Consider the following 18,991-nt stretch of genomic DNA (forward strand, 5'->3'; position numbering starts at 1 on the left):
GAGTGGGGGTGGTGAAGACAAGGTGGACAGGGTTCCAGAAGAGCTGTGAGAATCGAAGTCTCATTTCTCAATTACCTGAAGCAGCAGAGTCTATATAATTGGGATATAAAAGAGTGAGCTGGAGAAGAATCAGTAAGAATTTCAAATGACAATCTGGGTTCCTGGCTCTTCCTTTCCCAGTTGGGCAGACCTCACTAAGAAAAAGTGAGAAGGGGTCTGGATTCTCTCAGACTACAGCTTTCTTTTATTGTTCTTGCTTCCACTAAAACCTGTGGGGATAGCATTGTTGGCTAGGCAGGGGCTGCCTCCTGCTTGCTTTAAGGGGCTCCAGGGTATAACAGTTGGGCTGGAGAAACTGACCAGATACTGGGAGGATGGGTAAATGGCAGGGGTTGGAGGCTGAGGCTGGGGTGGCATGGTGGCAGGGGCCAGGAACCTGTGTGGGTAGGATGGGAGCAGAGTAGTTAAGTCGTGGGCTGAGATTCAGGGACGAGGCTGCCCACACTGGCAGCTGCAGGAGGTGCATCACATGCAGAGGTGGCAATGGCAGCAACTAGGCCTCCAGATCTGGAAAGGCTGATTAGGGCTGGGGACTGATGTACCCTCAAGTCCTTTCAGGTAGGAGATGCTTTTTCCAACTAGGCTGGGCCAGCCAGTTGGAAAGTAGCCCTCCTGGGAGCTTCACCACTGGACAGCTGCTGCCCCTGCCTGCTAACCTTGGTGTACAAGAGCCAGGCCATGTGTCCTATCCTGTTCCACACGCTGGCTCTTGACAGTTTTTCCAACAGGAACATATACTGCATCCTTGAAGCCCGACTACTCCATACATCTCCAGAATGCCTTTGGGAGCCCTTCTTTTATTGGGAAATAAATACAGAGTCAAACAGGTGGGCCAGCCAACATCTGTAGTTCTGGGGGCCAAAAGGAAGGAGTCTGACTTGCTCAGAACTCAGATCTCCATGAGCTGGTCATTCCCCACGATCACCTCGTTCACTCGTTTGGCTATAAAAGAAAAAGAAAAGGTTGTTTGAAAACTGGAAGCAAATGATTTCAAATCCAATTACTTCTAATTCTGTGTTCATAAACATTTTTTCCTCTCCGATGTGGCTCTGCTCTTTAGAAGCTCTTGGGAATAACAACTTGCCAAAAGGACTGTGGGAGGGACAGCATCTTCCCACCCAGGAGGTGGGGACTGACTCTATACACCTGGCTTTCAGGAGACTTCCCATCAGAGGGGAACTGGAACTGAGTCTTAAAGGATGAATAGAGTTTTTTCAGGCAGTGTATCAAGGGGAAGGCATTCCAGGCTGTTAGAACAGCATGAGCAAAGACATAAAGATATAAGAAAGAGGAAAGTGAAAAACTCTGATGTAGGAAAGGGCACGGGGGAAAAGAGTGAGAGGAAAAGAGACTAAATAGTTAAATGGAGATACTCAAAGGAGAAAGGGAGATGTCCCCCATGTCATATGTAAATAATATCACACACTCGATAGGGTCATTGTGAGAATTCAGTGAGTTACAGCATACTGAGTGTTTGATAAACAGTGGTTACTATTTTTGTAAAGCTCAAACCCATAGGCCCTCTCTGACCTGACCCTTGTCTACCTCTCCAGGTTTACCTTCCATCTGTCTCCATTTGTACTTGGAAGCCATATTGTTTTGTAGCTCTAGACCTTAGTATATGCTATTTCCTCTGTCTCAAATGCCTTTCTTCTCCTCCCTACTCATCCTAAATACCCTAATCAAGCATCTCCATTATGTGGTGCCTTCCCTTTTGAACCGTTCATTTCCTGGTTTGTGAAAACACTCTACCTCGGATGTATCTCTATTTCTCTGTAAGGATCTTGAGTGCAGGGGCAGTGGATTTATGATCATATCTAGCACAGCTGCTGGCACATGAAAGATTTCAGAGGTTTGTAGTTAAATGACAAGGATAGGGTGTGACTATGTATGTGGAGAACTAAAGTTGCAAGGAAGTGAAGGTTGGTAAAGTAGAGAAGGTCAGGGAATGGTGAAGCTGAGGGGCTGTATGGTTCACTGATGAATATATCGAAGTTGTCCAAAATGTTTGGAAAAAGGGAGGAAGGGGGAAGACTGTGAACCCTTGATATATTTAGCAGACTTCCCTGGGAGCTGACCAGTTATGCAGCAAAAGGTAAGAAGAGGGTTAACTTTCAAGAAGTAGGAGGTATAGAAAGGAGGCAGTGAACCAATGGTCTGGAAGGGGCAGGGGAATCCAGCAGCATGCCTTCTTCCCTGGAGGCATGGGGCAGATGTAGGAGAGAGGGGAGTGTTCAGCCTTCTACTGACTCAGACAGAAAAGGCTGACCACCTGGCTGACAATGGATTCTTTCTGGGTGAGCTTGACCTCTAAAGGTCCAACATCTTTACTGCCATACTTGGGACTTCAAGTGTGACCCTGATAGGTATGACAGAAACTCTTGACTTTCCTGGAGCTCTACTTCAGCCTCCGAAGGGTTTGGTGAAGCAAAATGAAAATCGTTGATAATGGGACCAAGTTTGATAATATGAGATGTTTTGGTCTGCTCATACTTCCCACAGCCTGGAACCTACTTCTGCTCTGCCAGTAGAAAGGGGGTTTCTGACTGAAGCTCTGGAGACTTTGAGATTTCAGACATGTCTTCTGTTCCACCCACCTTTCTAGCTTTGTTTCTTGCTACATCTCCTTTACATACTGTATTCTAGATTTTCCAAATGATTTGCAGTTTCCAACACAAGAGACTGCTTTTTGCTTGCCTGGTTCCCCTTAGTTTGAGAGGTTCTTCCCTTTTGTATATATGGTATATAGCCAGCAATTTTAAAATTTAGCCTAAATTCCTTCCTTTGAGATGGTATGCCTGATCCTTGTGCCAGAACTGAATGATTTCTCTTTTCGGTCCTTAATGAACCCTGACATCATACCTGTGAAACTTTACTGTACTTAGTTCTTTACTTATCTGTGTCTCTATAATAGACTGAGCAGATGGACAGTAAAAGGCAAGTCTTACTCATCTTTACACCACTTGTCTCCCAGAGCCTAGAATATAGGAGGTGGTAATTATTGAAGAAAGTATGTGTGTTCTTGGTGGTTATGTAAGGGTACAGCAGAAGGAAAAGGAGCATGTATAGAGGAGAAGGCCCCCAATCCCCTTGTCAAAGAGAATACAACTGACACACTGGTGCATCACAGCAAAAGTGCTAGGGATTGACAGCATCTTTGGGCCTATCTCTCTAATGTTCTCCAGTAGGAAGAGAAACCTAGGTCTAGGCCTTTCACAAAGTTTCTGTTATAGCATTGTATTTGACAGAGGCAATCTCATGTGAGAAGAAAAGGTGACAATGCAGAATAGGAGAGCTCTGAGCCACAGAGCTTTGCATTCTAATTGTACTTTGATCACATTATTCCATGTCTTTGGGCTTTGGTTTCCTCATGAAGTTGTGGGGATTCAGTAAGATAAATGATGTAAACAGCTTTGGTAAGAATTAAACGGAAGTTCGGAGAAGGCAATGGCAAGCCACTCCAGTACTGTTGCCTAGAAAATCCCATGGATAGAGAAGCCTGGTAGGCTGCAGTCCATGGGGTCGCTAAGGGTCGGACACGACTGAGCGACTTCACTTTCACACATTGGAGAAGGAAATGGCAACCCACTCCAGTGTTCTTGCCTGGAGAATCCCAGGGATGGGGGAGCCTGGTGGGCTTCCGTCTATTGGGTCACACAGAGTCGGACACGACTGAAGTGACTTAGCAGCAGTAGCAGCAAACGGAAGTTACAGAATGCACCTGGGTTTGGCTTGTGTGGTCCTGCCCTAGGAAGCCATCTGCTTCCTTCAGTGAGAAGAATGGGAGGAAGGCCCAGACAGTGCTCAGGCTTCAACATTCCCAAAGGCTGGAGCTGGTCTTGGAGTGTGACTGTCAGTCAGGCTCGACCTTGAGGTAAGACTGATCAGAAAAGAACAAAGGAAATGCATCTTGGGCTAGCTTCCCAGGAACCTCCAAAAGTTCCTCTTGGCTCTTATCCCCTCTGTGGCCATGAGTTAGCCATATTATCTCATATCTAGATTCTGATATCTGCTTTCCCTTCACCCAGTCTCCTCCTAGTTTCCAGGCCACTGGAATGTTCTGAAGACAGTCCCAGTTTTATTAACACTCTTCTTGGTCCTTAGTGCTCCAGACCAGAGGCGTGAATGAGGTGTCAGGCTGAGGCAAACAACATCTTATTCTGCTCTGCTAGGCTCCAAATAAATACCTGCACCTTCTCTGGCTTGCTCACTGGGATTCAGGGGAGAAATATTGTATCTGGCATTTTTGGGGAAGATGTATTTTTATGGAGACTTTCAGTAAGGTGGAGGAAACCTGAAGGGGAAAAACAAGCAGTGCTAGTTCTGCTTGGCCAGGGTTGGAAGCAGGCTGCAATAAACACACTGGAAAAGTCCTGGGCTGGAATCAGGTCAGCAAAGATCCTAAAGAGAAGAGCACAAGGGAGGAAAGTAAACTGGGGAAAACCAATGAGACCGAGGGGAATGACAAGTCACATACGAGAAGCTGCTCTGTTGGGAGGCTGGAAAATGATTCCTACTAGTCAGGACTTGACCTATGTACCCATCAGGTTTACTTTCATGGCCAAAGGACTGATCACTGTGGTCCCAGGGAAGAGATCCAAGTTCTTTCTCTGAAAGTAATAAGAGACTCAGATGAAATGTCCAATTAGTCTCCCAGGTTTTGACTTTGTTGGCTGTAGCTTTTCAGTTGGCTTGAACAGGAGGTCAAACTTGGCTGCCAGGATTTTTGCCAGAGATAATCTCATTAACTGAGCATGCTGGGTGGGGTGAGAAAGGCTGGAATTGCTAGAAAATGCCTTGGTCTCCCAGTAATGCTAGAAAAGGGCAGTGGGACCTACACTGGGTTATGAGAGTCCTGTTTTTGGTGTAGAGTCCCATTTTTGCTATGGATGTGGTGACTCTGTGGCATGCAAATGATTGGGATTTTGGAGAGGGGACAGTATTACTTCTGAGGATGAACGTTTTTTCCTAAAATCCCTCCATGGGAGAAAGACTGACTGGGGACCTTGCTATCTCCTGACCTCTTTGCTAGTGAGGACCTAAGCTGATGTTTGTCTAGGTCATGCTTAGTAACAGGTCTAGACTGCTACACTGATGGCTGCGAATTTGCTTTCTCAATATAGTTCAGCCTCAAAGAAAAGTGACAGTGGGAACAGGCTGACTGGCCAGGAATACCTGTGGTAGGAAGGCACTGACTACTGTGCTGGACGCAGTGATCCCTCTAGCATAGAGGACAGAGCAAGAAATGTTGGGGATCTCCAGTTTAAAGACTTCCCTGGCCCCCTCTCCTTCAGGACTCTTAACGAGAGGGCACATAGTGTTAGTTAGAACCAGAAAGCCCAGGAGACATTGCAGCCTGTGACATCTGAGGGGTGTGGCAAGCCCAGCCCTGTGCTCCTTGATGGGAGATGACGTTCCTCAAACCCTCACTGTCTGGCATTCATTATTCATTCCTGCATTCTGCACACAAAACTAAGAGGGGTCCTTGCAAAGGAAAAGAAAGGAGCACTATGACTTTGTGGGAAGTGGGGAGAGGAAAGAGGAGAAACTGTGAGGTTCCAGATTCCAGCGTGTAAGAAAGCAGGGGGTACAAACCTATAGGGCAGTGGCTAATGGAGTTCACACATTCAAATATGCCTGTAAAAACAACAAAAGGAAGCATCTCCTGGCTCTAGGAGGGACTAAAACAAGAAAGCACTGGGGTATTTCTACTTTTTTGCTGAGCAGGAGCTAATTTACAAAGCAAAGAGGCAAGAAGGAGGTAGAAGAAACATTGCATGGGGCCACAAACCCAAATAGAAGATAACAAAAAGCACAGAGAAATGTAATGAGTTGTCAGGGAGTGGATGGGATTATCCTATCCTGCTTTTGAAGGCTCCTTTCCAAGACCTTCCACAAAGTCAGAGAATAGGCTGCGGTTCTGAATTCTATATTAAAGAAACAACCAATAGGCCCTAGATGATCAAAAACCAAATTTCTCTTCAAGTCAAGGGTAGCTATGGATGAACTGGTACGTTGAGCAGGAGAAATAGCTAAGACCTGAGGTTCCTGAGGAGAGAAAGGGCCAGGATATGGAGGCCAAATATATTTTTCCTACCTGTTGGAGAAAGATGGACTAAAGGGAGAAAAAGAGTATCACTGGTTAAATTTTGCTAGGCAAGCCAGGAGTGGCTTCTTTCTCTGGTCTTTTTGGAGGCTGTCAATAGTTCAGGCTGAAGACCCAGTTGTGTCATGTACTAACTGTACTTTTGGTAAATTTCAACTTTCAAAGTCTCAGTTTCCATTTTACCAAATAGGTCAATAAAGAATCCCTACTTCAGAGGGCTTTCATGAAAACCCAATAAGACAGTGCATGAGAGAACATTTTAAAGCTGTACACAATAGCCATAAGCCAGTGGCTCCCCCCAGGAAGGCAGTGCCATCCTTCCCCCCTGTGCTGGGGTTCAAGCTGGTGCCCCAGCCCTCTCATTTAGGCTTATACCTTCAGCTTGAACGGGATGATGGCAGAAGGTACCAACAGCTGGGGAGCCACTGCTGACGAACACTCCAGCTCAAAGGCTCTCTAGTGAGACACCAGGTGGAGTCTGTCTCCCACAGACTCCTTCCCCGCAGCAAGGGCATGGATAGATAACCTAGGTTTGACCTGTTAGTGCAGCCACCAGAAACCATGAGCTGGGAACTAGTTACACAAAAATATAGGAACCAGAGAGATTCCATTTGGGGCTGCTGGGCGGCTGGAGCAGCAGAGCAAGCATGTAGTATCCGGTGTTCAGTGAGGATGGCAGCAGTGTCCTCACCAGAATTATCTGGAGGGTAAATCTTGGCTGTGACCCATTTTCTAAGCTTGATTCTGCAGCCATCGTGGAGCTGTGAGCTATCTAGTATCTTTTCAAGGAATTCTTTATCAGTTTAAATCACCCAGAGTTAGTTTATATTGCTTACAACAAAGAACTTTATTGGTAAACTAGTATCACCCAGAAAAGGCCTTTTAGAAATGACAATTCTCACATGGAGAGGAAGAAAGTATTTGAAATGTAAGAAGAAAGGCAGTGAGAAGAGTTATGTCCAGTCTCAAGTGAAGAAATAAGGCTGAAGGGTGGTTTCAGGCAAAGGTAGAATCTTCTCAGTTCATTTATCAGTGTTGCATTTGGTTCTTTCATCAGCATAAGTTTAGAAAAAAAGAAGAGATCTCATGATAATTGCAACTGTCTCACAAATGTCTTTTTTGGAACCCTAACTCTCTGCCCTGAAATGCCCCCAAATTCCCTTTACCAAGGGATCCAAAATTCATTTGCTCATCTCTATACTTCCCACATCTACTACAAACTAGGACCTGTTCCGAGAGCTAAGGACACATATTGAAATAAGTCAGTCCTTGGTCTGAGGTTCTTAGTCCAGTAGGGAAGATAGATTCATAGATAATTGCCATTTGTATATGTACTTTAATTAAAGTATTGACAAAGGTGTGGAGGAGGAAGGAATGCTCAGTGTTACTGTGAGAAGTCATGGAAAGAGTCAGGAAGGTTCTATAGAGAAAACACTTGGGCAAAATCATTAAGAATTTCAGAGAGAGAGAGGGCATGTGCAAAAGCACGGAGAGGCACAAGAGCATGGTGCATATGTGGAGCTCTAAGCCCCATGGTATGCTCCAGAAGTCGTGTGTAATCCTCACAACATTTAACTGTATTTAGTTCTCACAACGATCCTCCAAAGTAAGTTATTATTGTCTCCGTTTTTTTAGTTTCAAACATCTGAGGCCTAGAAATTAAAAACTTAACCTGGTGCCCATCCAGTGATTTGCATAGCTGAGATCTGAACCCAGGTCTGTTTTGAGTCTAAAGCTCACAGGAGAGGTATATGGCTTTAAAAAAAAAAGGGGAAGGAGAAAAAATGGAAGAAGGCCTTTACTTACTGGGAGAAGGAAAAGGTGGCTTCCACCAACTCAGAACTGGTGGATTTAGTTCTTTCATCAACTCTCCTACCCCACCCTAGTTTAGGTTTAAGGAATAATCTGAAAAGGAATGTGCCATCTTTATTGATCTTGAGCTTGGGCTACTTTTTGGTTAAAAATCCTCAGCCAAATTATGGACCATTCCGATTTGCCCAGTCCAGCAGGAAAACCCTGATGTTTGTATGTCTTTTAAGCATTACACAGACTTTCTATAGCTACAGAGCAGAGCAAGCTAACACTAAAGCATCTGTAAGCAGTTGAGGATGGCACTGAGAGAATGGCTTTCAAGAAGCTACTAACCTTCTTCCAGGCCAAGAATCCATGGAACTCCTCTCCCTTAACTACCAGGTCAGATGAAGTACCCAAGGACTGCAGGAGGCTGCCAGAGATAGTTCCAGAGCCTCTGTTGATTACTGGCCCTTTTCTCTTATGCCTGACAGCCACTGTAAAGTCTTAGTGCCAATCTGTGTCATTAGATATTTCTGGTATGTCTTAAATTTTTTGGTAGTAAGGCTGAATAAATATCTATGGAAACTTATCTAACAAGATAAATTTCCAAAGATGGAACTGTGAAGTCAGAATTAAAAAATCTGACAGTGATGTCAATCACCCTCCTAAGATGGCTCTTATAAATTTATGTTCTCACCTGTTGGGTATGCATATGCTTGTTCCCCAGTTCTCATCAGCATGGAGTGTTATCTGTGTTAGTGTGATATGAAAACAATGGCATCTGTGATTGTAATTTGGGTTCTGGTTTACCTTTGGCTTCAATCCTCTGGCCGCTTCCAATTAGGCAGTTCTTGATGTCTGCTCCCTTCTCAATTACAGCATTGTTACAGATGACGCTGCTCTGGATGTTGCTTCTGTAACACAGTAGCCAAATTAGGGCATGTCCATGTCTCTCATCACCATCCTCATCCTTATGGGTTGGAGGTTCTGGTTCCTCAATATGCTAGGAATAGCTGGCCAGTCTAGTTAATGGTTACATGCTTATGCTAAAGATAGACTGCCTCAAGAGAAGACTGGGCTTTAGAGAAGTCCAGAGTCTGTATATGCTCATGATGATATTCACCCAAAGCCTGAAAAGAGCAAAGAGTATGACTTCAGTTCTTTAGGCACCCCAGACCTGGAGGTCTAAATTCCACCCAATTGCTCTTCCTTTGGTCTGGAAGCTGACCCTGACCCCTGGGCTGATCCATTGCTTCTGCCTCTCATCTGGGAATATATAAAAAATTTCAGTGGAGGCTCAGATCCAATGAATCTTCCTAGGAGATAAGCTATAGAAATAAGGGGTACCCCACAGCTCTTACCACAGACCCTCGATAATCAAAACCATAATTATTTAGAAAAATAGGATATTTTAAAAGCCAACTCCATGCTATATAAGAGACTACTCTAGACTCTAAAGCCACACTCTCAAGAGTAGCACCACTGGCTCTTAGCATTTGAATGTGTTTAAAAGCATCCTCTTAAAAAAAAAAAAAATAAATAAAAGCATCCTCTTGGCTTCTGAGGATGGGTGGGTGGGGGGAAAAGTTCTTTTGAAAATCTTCACTAGCATTTATTACATACCTACTTCAGGCCAGGCACTGTGCTAAGCACTACATACATTATAGAAGTGACTTAACTAGATGATTCTAGGAGTATCATTTTTACCTCTGATAAAATAACCAAATTTTGCAGATGAGATGACAAATTAAGAGAAGTTAAATCATTTACCTAAAACCACGTAACTGCCAAATAGCAATTTTAAAACTAAGTCTGTCTGACTCCAGAATTCATACATGCATGGCCAAACAAAGAAATTAAGGGGAGAAGACTAGAGGCAGCCTGGGACTACTAAGTTGTTTTTCTGAGCCAAGATGACTCTGAGATCTATCCTGCTGCTGCTGCTGCTAAGTCACTTCAGTCGTGTCCGACTCTGTGTGACCCCATAGATGGAAGCCCACCAGGCTCCCCCTTCCCTGGGATTCTCCAGGCAAGAACACTGGAGTGGGTTGCCATTTCCTTCTCCAATGTGTGAAAGTGAAGTCGCTAAGTCGTGTCCGACCCCCAGCAACCCCATGGACTGCAGCCCACCAGGCTCCTCCATCCATGGGATTTTCTAGGCAAGAGTACTGGAGTGGCTTGCCATTGCTTTCTCCGGAGATCTATCCTAATAAGGGAATATTCAGTCCCTAAACAGTCGGATAATAAACTGTGGAAAATTCTGAAAGAGATGGGAATACCTGCCTCTTGAGAAACCTGTATGCAGGTCAGGAAGCAACAGTTAGAACTGGACATGGAACAACAGACTGGTTCCAAATAGGAAAAGGAGTACGTCAAGGTTGTATATTGTCACCCTGCTTATTTAACTTATATGCAGAGTACATCAGGAGGAACGCTGGGCTGGAAGAAGCACAAGCTGGAATCAAGATTGCTGGGAGAAATATCAATAACCTCAGATACGCAGATGACACCACCCTTATGGCAGAAAGTGAAGAGGAACTCAAAAGCCTCTTGATGAAAGTGAAAGAGGAGAGTGAAAAGGTTGGCTTGAAGCTCAACATTCAGAAAACTAAGATCATGGCATCTAGTCCCATCACTTCATGGGAAATAGATGGGGAAACAGTGGAAACAGTGTCAGACTTTATTTTTTTGGGCTCCAAAATCACTGTGGATGCTGACTGCAGCCATGAAATTAAAAGACGCTTACTCCTTGGAAGGAAAGTTATGACCAACCTAGATAGTATATTAAAAAGCAGAGACATTACTTTGCCAACAAAGGTCCGTCTAGTCAAGGTTATGGTTTTTCCAGTGGTCATGTATGGATGTGAGAGTTGGACTGTGAAGAAGGCTGATCGCCGAAGAATCGATGCTTTTGAACTGTGGTGTTGGAGAAGACTCTTGAGAGTCCCTTGGACTGCAAGGAGATCCAACCAGTCCATTCTGGGGGAAATGAATCCTGGGTGTTCACTGGAAGGACTGATGCTAAAGCTGAAACTCTAATACTTTGGCCACCTCATGCAACGAGTTGACTCACTGGAAAAGACTCTGATGCTGGGAAGGATTGGGGGTGGGAGGAGAAGGGGATGGCAGAGAATGAGATGGCTGGATGGCATCACCGACTCGATGGACATGAGTTTGAGTGAACTCCGGGAGTTGGTGATGGACAGGGAAGGCTGGCGTGCTGTGATTCTTGGGGTTGCAAAGAGTCGGACACGACTGAATGACTGAACTGAACTGAAAGAGTCAGAAGTGGGCAGCTGGAGGGGAGAAGGAGGTAAGTAGGAAGGGTCTGAGTGTCCATTTAAACAAAATAAAACATCAACTAAGGAAAAACCCTCAAGCAATCCAAGAGGCATGGGGGATGGAAAAGAGGCCATTCCAAGGACTGAAACTATCATCCACAGGCCATAAAAAAGATTCTTGCCAAGTGCCAAAATTTTAGTAAAATGCAAAAAGGGAATTCCAGCATTTTATGGCATTTCAGAGCCTTCTTTATTCTTCTAGAAGGTTAAAGCCTGTCAGAAAGTGGCAAAGGTCAAAGCCATAGCACTCTGGTATGGGCTAGAGATAGGTAGAGAAAATATTAGTTTTTTTTTTTTTTTTTTGGCTGCATAGTGAGGCATGTGGGATCTTAGTTCTCAACTAGGGATCAAACCCATTCCCTCTACAATAGAAGCATGGAGTCTCAACCACTGGTCCACCAGGGAAGTCCCAGTACTAGTGTTTTTGGCTCTAACTCAGGATATACTCAGTGGGTGGGCATTAAGGGACCTTCCAGAACTTTTCAATTTGCCCTCCCTGAGAGAAAGCAGTCCAATCAGCAGTTAGGGTGATTCCTGATCCTGGGTGAAAATTCACCCCAAAAGAGTAGTAAGGAAGTATACAGAAAGCTTCAGACACAGAGGCTTCTGAGATATAGTAGTAGGTTTACAACTGGCTGCTAGTTTGTCATTGAAAAGTCTCACTTCTTTTTTCAAAATGGGAATAAGGAGATGCTTCCTGCCCAGTAGCTTCAGAGTATATAGTATGCTCTAGAGTTAGGCAAGAGGTAAACATAGTCAGTAAACAAGAAAGAGCCAACAGGAACTCAAGCAGCCATAATAAGAGTACTAAATGACTATTTTGGAATCTGAGACACAAGTGAGAACCATCTCTGGAAGTAAGAGTCTGGAATGACTGAGGTCAGATTTCTACAGCAATGGAGAGCGAGGGTTCTTATGTTTTACAGGTCTGACTGAGATCTTCAGGAACCGCCCATATTGCTTTGTTGCTCGTTTCATCTAGTTTGTGTGTAACTCCCTCTGAGACAAATAAACCACCACTAGTGAGTCTGCAGATGTGATCGGGAAAAAGTGGAAGCTCTTGGTCAGTGGATCTGTGGAAGGCTTTGAGATGAACATCTGAAAAAAGGCCTTAGTGAGTGTGAAACTATTTTCTACCACTTGTTTCTTCAATTGTTTCCCATGATCACTGTTGAGTCACAAGTCACCTTCATTAGTAAGGCTGAGGTACTCTGGAAAAATTTTAAGCCAATTTAGCTTTCCCCTTGTTGAGAAAGAACTGCACGGTTAAGGATTTTACTGGAAGTATGTGTGTTTGCTCAGGCTGGAGGGGAAGGACAGATACTACCATATCTAACAAGCCCCCTCCATGCTGCCAGTCAACAGTAAAGACTGCCTTGTGCTTAAAGTAGGAGGGGAGATGACTTCCTATACAGCTCATGAAAAGACCTGGCTCCAGTACCAGAACTACAGCTTCTACACCCTACTTTAAGCTCTCAGCTGGGTTCTAAGGACTCAGCATAGCAGAGTCCTTAGACATGCCTGGCTGTGTTCTCTAAGAATCTGCTTGGAGATGGCTAAGATTAATGGACTTTTGATCTTCACTTCTTCTTGCGTGTGTACACAGTTTCTAAGTCATGTCTGACTCTTGTGACCCCGTGGACTGTAGCCCTCCAGGCTCCTCTGTCCATGTAATTTTCTAGGCAAGAACACTGGAGTGGGTTGTCATTTCCTATTCCAGGGGATCTTCCCAACACAGGGATTAAACCCGCATCTCTTGCATCTCCTGCATTGGCAGGTGGATTCTTTACCACTGGTGCCAGCTGGGAAGCCCTCACTTCTTAATGCTGTCAAATTTTAAGCAAAGCTGAAAGACTTGGAAAATTACCCTGAAAACCCTAAAGCTTCAGTGGATAGGAAGCCATAAGAAAAACACAGAGGTCTATAGTAAGATCACTGCTTAGTCAGGCACACCATGCCATATCATGGCATATGACATGAGGAAGAAGCCCTCACCTGGGAATCAGGGATGCCTCCAAATTCTCATTCCTCTTCTGGTTTTAGTTAGGACTTTTTTCAGTTTATTTCAGGAGAGAAGGGAGCTTACGTAAATGTAAGGTCTAATACAGCTCAGTCACTACACAAAGCATTTTATATTCATTATGTAACTTAATCCTTTTAGCAAACCTGCAGGAATGGTGGTATTTATTCTCATTTTTACACAATAAACTGGGGCTCACAGAGATTAAGCCATGTGCCCAAGCCTACACAGTGGGAAGTGACCCTCCATTGTGCCACGGGCTTTTGCCTCAGCTGCTGACTGGCAGTGTTTGGCAAAGAGCCATGAAACTTTTCAGTAACTCTGAGGACAGGCAGGTTCTTCTCCGGGGATTAGCTGGCAGGCTTGCTAAATTTATTCATAACCTTGGGGGAGAAAAGAGTATGGAACTGGAAATTCACGTGGCTTTTTAGGCATATGACTAAAGGTCCACTTTAGGCCCATCCATTGCTTCAGTCCAGAGATTATGGCTGAGTTGCCTGTATCTCTCCAGATGCCAGAGGCTCCTTGCCTTGGCCCAAGGGGCTCTGGTCCAGGTGTCTTCTTCTTTTAGAATAAGAATCATGTATTATTTTTAATGAAATATTTCAGGTAGAGATAAGTCCCAGGTGGTGCTAGTGGTAAAGAACCTGCCTGCCAATGCAGGAGATGTAAGAGACGCAGGTTCAATCCCTGGGTCAGGAAGATCCCCTGGAGGAGGCCATGGAAACCCACTCCAGTGTTCTTGTCTGGAGAATCCCATGGACAGAGGAGCCTGGCAGGCTACAGTCCACAGAGTCACAAAGAGTCGGACACGACTAAAGCAACTTAGCACTCAGCACAGCAGAGAAAAATACAGAGAATATAAAAAACCCACCAAAAAATAATACAAAAATACAGCAATTTTCTTTGTTCACATTTCTCCCCTTCTCCTCCCAGTGGTAACTACTGTTTGACTCTGGTATTTATTGTTCTTAAGCATTTTTATTTCATATAATAGTAAATGATATATTGTATTCTTTTGCAAATTTAAAAAATTTTATATAAATGCTATCATTCTCTACGGCTATGTATCCTGGTGCAACTTCCTTATTTCCCCTTCAACATCTTATTTGTGACATTTACCCAGGTTAATTCAAGTAATGAGATAAAATACTTGTAGAAATATCTCACTTTCTTCCTGTCTCTAGTCACTCTTGCTCTTGGGTCCTATAGATTAATATGTACTGTCTCGGGGACTTCCCTGGTGGTCCAGTGGTTAAGAATCTGCCTGCCAATGCTGGGGACATGGCTTTGATTCCTGGTCCAGGAAGATCCCACATGCTGAGAGGCAACTAAGCCTGTGCACCTAGATCCTGTGCTCTACAACAAGAAAATTCAACACAATGAGAAGCACACACACTGCAACGAAGAGTAGCCCCCATTCTCTACCACTAGAGAAAGTCCATGCCCAGCGTTGAAGACCCAGTGCAGCCAAAAAATAAGTAAAATGTACTGTCTCCAATGAGTAGGCTGAACATTTCTTCCTTTTAGTTCTATGTCTCCCTTCATTACACAAAGGTTTAGTGGTAAAAATGTCTCCCTCCTAAGAAACTGAATTATATTCCCTAAGCAGAGGCAAAGAAAAAGAAAAAGAAGGGTTTGGGAGGGAATCAAAGTAAAGAGGTAACAATTAAAAAAAATATATATTATCTTCTTTGTCACACCACGTTACTTGCAGGATCTTCGTTCCCCAACCAGGGATTGAATCTGGGCCCACAACAGTGAAAGCATGGAGTCCTAACCATTGGACTGCCAAGGAGTTCCCAAGATGTAACAATCTTAAATAAGCTGGAGTATTCTCAGAAGATGGGTTTAGTGCAAATGGTTCAAAAAGAGAATGAATCAAAAGTCCTAAGGAGCCCCTTAAGTCCAGGGGATCTTGTGAAAGTTTTGTAATTTGCTTTTTTTTTTTTTAAATAAAAGTGTTATTGAAGAAACGTGGACAGAATTCTTTTAATAATTATGATCTTTTTGCAACTCTCACTGCCACAGACTTACACTCAACCTACCCATTTATCAGTATTTTGTTTCATTACCTACTTGGCTTTATTATGTCTTCAAGCAGAGTTTTCTAGAGGGCTTACGGGCACCATAACTCCTAAGCCTTGGAGTATTTTTGATGATTTTATACTTTAACCCTAACTTCACTATCGATAGGATTCTTAAGTCACAACTGTTTCCCTTCCAAATTTTCTAAATGTTGCTTTACTGTCTTCTGGCCTTAAATGTCATAGAAAAGTATGAGGCCAGCCTGGTTTTCTCCTTTCTCTGTGCCCTGAGATTTTGTAAAAGTGGTGTTTACCATTTCTCTTTTGGACTGCCCCCCCCCATGACACTGTTCCTTATGCTGGTCTAATCTTGGTGTTCTTTTTGGATTTGACCTAAATTTCATTGTGTCTGGCAGATATTCTCTAGTCTGTGTATGGGTACATGGCAGTTATCTAGTTTTATTACAGATGAATTCCTTCTCTGGTTTTATTTTTATCTTGGTGAGTTTCAAGGAGTTAAGTACTTACTCCAAGACTTTTCTAGAAGTAAACAGGGCTCTCTTGACAGAAATCAGTGAATTACAGTAGGAGAGCTTAAATCAGGGATCTCTATTTTTCATTTAGTAAATACTTACAAGGTATCTAGTACATGAAAAGTACAGTACTGTGAATTAAGGGATACAAAGACATATGAGAAGTATTTCTGTAGAAATTATAGTCTAGTTGAGGAAAAAAAAGATGAATTAAATATCACACAAGCATAAGTGATGGTTACACCATGAACATAGAGGTGGGGAAGATAATATCTGGCTAGGAAGATTAAAAAAACTGCATGAAGCAGCTGGAATACATATTGGACCTTGAAATATGGGTAGGATTTCTACAGGTAAAGATCTCTAGGAAGAGGCAATTCAGGCAGAGTCAATGTCAGGACTAAGGAGAGTGAAAAAGTAAGGGGATCAGTGGGCAGGAAAGTGGATTAAGTGTCGGTACAGAGAACACTCAGGGTAATAATGCGAAACAGTAATATCTTGTTTGGTTTAGAGGGCTGCACTTGCTGCCTGTAGAAAGCATGGAAAATCCAGGTAAAATCTTGGTTCCCCAGCCTGCCTGCATGTGAAGGTGTTACCCTAGACTGCTGCTTGGGTCATTCACCTTGGACTAGGAGGAAATGCAGGTGTTAATCAAGACCAGAAGATCAAAGACGCATAGCATGGGACTGACAATTAAGTTTTCACTATATTTTGGATTGCAGAGCATCAGTTGTCATATAAATTGGAAGTGGTAGAAAATGAGAAAGACAGGCAGAAGTCTTCTCTGCAAAGTCTTGCCTACACCTTTCCCAAGGTGGTCCTATTAGCATCTTTCAAGCCCTGAGGACCTCGGGCAGGTGTTCAAGCCACTGTCTAAAACACTGCTGGCAGAGACAAGCAGACCAAGAATATGAGAAACTCCCTTCTAGACAAATTCATGCTCCTACTCTGCCATTTAGTCCAGATGTAATAGCATCAGGGTAATCAAGTCTCACATGACTACAATTTAATCACCTTCCCTAAATTTACTGTAAGTAATTAAAACTAAATGACCTGAAAATAATGGGAAAAAAGATCATATGGGATGCAAGATGTCTGATTATATCGCGAAGAGCTAATCTGCAGGGTTGGGTAGTCTCTAATGGCCTTCCAAGTCATTAGCCCCAGGTGGGCTACCTAGAGCTTCACTTAAACTTCTTTTTTTTTTTTACAATAGCTGGAAAAACAGCAGCAGCCACCATCTACACCTTTACTGTTTCCCCAGCTACATGCCTTATTAGGTTATCTGAGATTATACCTCCGCTCAATATGACTCTGGGATATTATGCTAGGTCTTTCTATAAATTTCTCTCATATAAATAAACTGGAGTTCCTTGGAAGCCTTAGTTTCCTTACCAAGTTTACATCAATTCAGGACACTAACAGTGGGCTTTGAACAGATGCTCCTTTGTCTGCCCATCTACAGGGAAAGAGAGAGAGGTTACCAATTAAAGCAAACAAGAAAGTTATAGTACTCTCTTCCTTGGAAAGTCTGAGGTAAGATGAGACAGAATAGAAGTTATAAAGCCTCATGAGCTACTCTAGAACTAAGTGATCAAATGGACAAATACAAGTGTAGTTCTGGTTTTCAAGAGAATGGTGACATCTTCAGTCTTACGCAGGAATTTGGAAGGGGACATGGAGTAGCATAGGTTCAATGAGGAAAAAGTCTGGATTGCCACCACCGTTTATTGCTTGTAAAAATGCAGAAATTGAGCTGGATGATTTCTAAGACCCCATTTCATTCTAACATTCCAGGACCCAGTATTGGAGCTAGGTCATGAAAAACATGAGAAACCTTGAAGTTGAAACTTCATTCTAAAACTGAATCAAGAAGCAATAGATAACCTGAACAGATCAATCACTAGAAATGAAATAGAACTTGTAATAAAAAAAACTCCCAACAGACAAAAGTCCAGGATCAGATGGTTTCACTGCAGAATTTTACCAAATGTACAAAGAGGTACTTATACTGATCCTTCTCAAATTCTTCCAAAGGATTGCAACTGTATTCTAAAGATAATGGAATGGATTCTTCAAAAGTTTTTGAATAGAACAGGGATGTGATCAGATGTTCTTTCAGACAACAACACAGGGAACATGCCACCTCTATAAAGTGAGATAAAGTAATGACAAAGAAAATGATGGTGATAGCAGCTAACATTCTTTGTGACAAATGCTGTTTTCACTGCTTTATGTCTACTAACTCATTTAGTATTCCTAGTAAACCTCTGAGGCAATTGGGTTTTTATCCTATTTTATTGTGAGAAAATTTGGTTCAAAGAGGTAAAACCAATCCCCTAAGTGACTAATAAGTGATAGACCCAGTATTCAATCTGGCAGTCTGACCCCAAAGTTCATGCTCTAATCCATAAAAACAATGCTGGAAGGGTAGATTTGGCAGAAAAAGAAAAATGGAGACAGGAAAGTACGTCAGAGAACACATGATTCAGGAAGAGGTCTCTGGGTCTGACCTCTTTTCCTAACCTCTACTCAGAAACTGGGGGCTTCCCTAGTAGCTCAGTGGTAAAAAACCTGCCTGATAATACATGAGATGCGGGTTTGGTACTTGGGTTGGGAAAATCCCTTGGAGAAAGAAATGGCAACCCACTCCAGTATTCTTGCCTGGAGAATTCCATGGACAGAGGAGTCTGGTGGTATATATAGCCCATGGGGTCGCAAAAGAGTCATACACAACTTAGGGACCAAACAACAATAATCACTACTTAATTTTTCAGTTTTAAGCATTGTCAATAGACTTTGCATAATGGAAGATGAAGGTTTAGCTCTTTTTTCTTCCTGACACTGCTTCCTTTCTCCCTTCCTACGTTTCATCCTTTCAACACAGTTATAGCATAATTTTGGTTAATGATTAGTGTCTATTTTTAAAAATTATTTTATTTTTTAAAAATTAGTTTAACAATTTTATTTCTTTTTTGCTGTGCTGGGTCTTCATTGTTGCTTGGGCTTTTCTCTAGTTGCGGTGCACAGGCTTCTCATTGTGGTGGCTTCTCTTGTTGCAGAGCACAGGCTCTAGGCGTGCAGGCTTCAGTAGTTGTGGCTCCCAGGCT

At 43.1% G+C, this 18,991-nt stretch overlaps 1 protein-coding gene across 1 annotated transcript in view; it reads right to left on the reverse strand.

Moving 5' to 3' along the window:
- Positions 1-841: 841 nt before the first annotated feature.
- Positions 842-18,991, reverse strand: part of EIF2B3 (eukaryotic translation initiation factor 2B subunit gamma) — a 123,194-nt gene continuing 105,044 nt past the window's right edge. The window contains exons 11-12 of the mRNA XM_055401792.2: positions 8,771-8,874; positions 842-1,002 (exon numbers count right to left, since the gene is read on the reverse strand). Of these exons, the coding sequence (XP_055257767.1) occupies positions 950-1,002; positions 8,771-8,874 (157 nt within the window). The 3' untranslated portion in view covers positions 842-949. The remainder of the gene's footprint in view (positions 1,003-8,770; positions 8,875-18,991) is intronic.

The sequence above is a fragment of the Moschus berezovskii genome, chromosome 4 (assembly GCF_049115385.1).
Source record: "Moschus berezovskii isolate FMDL1 chromosome 4, NW_MosBer_1.0, whole genome shotgun sequence".
NCBI classification, from domain to species: Eukaryota; Metazoa; Chordata; class Mammalia; order Artiodactyla; family Moschidae; genus Moschus; species Moschus berezovskii.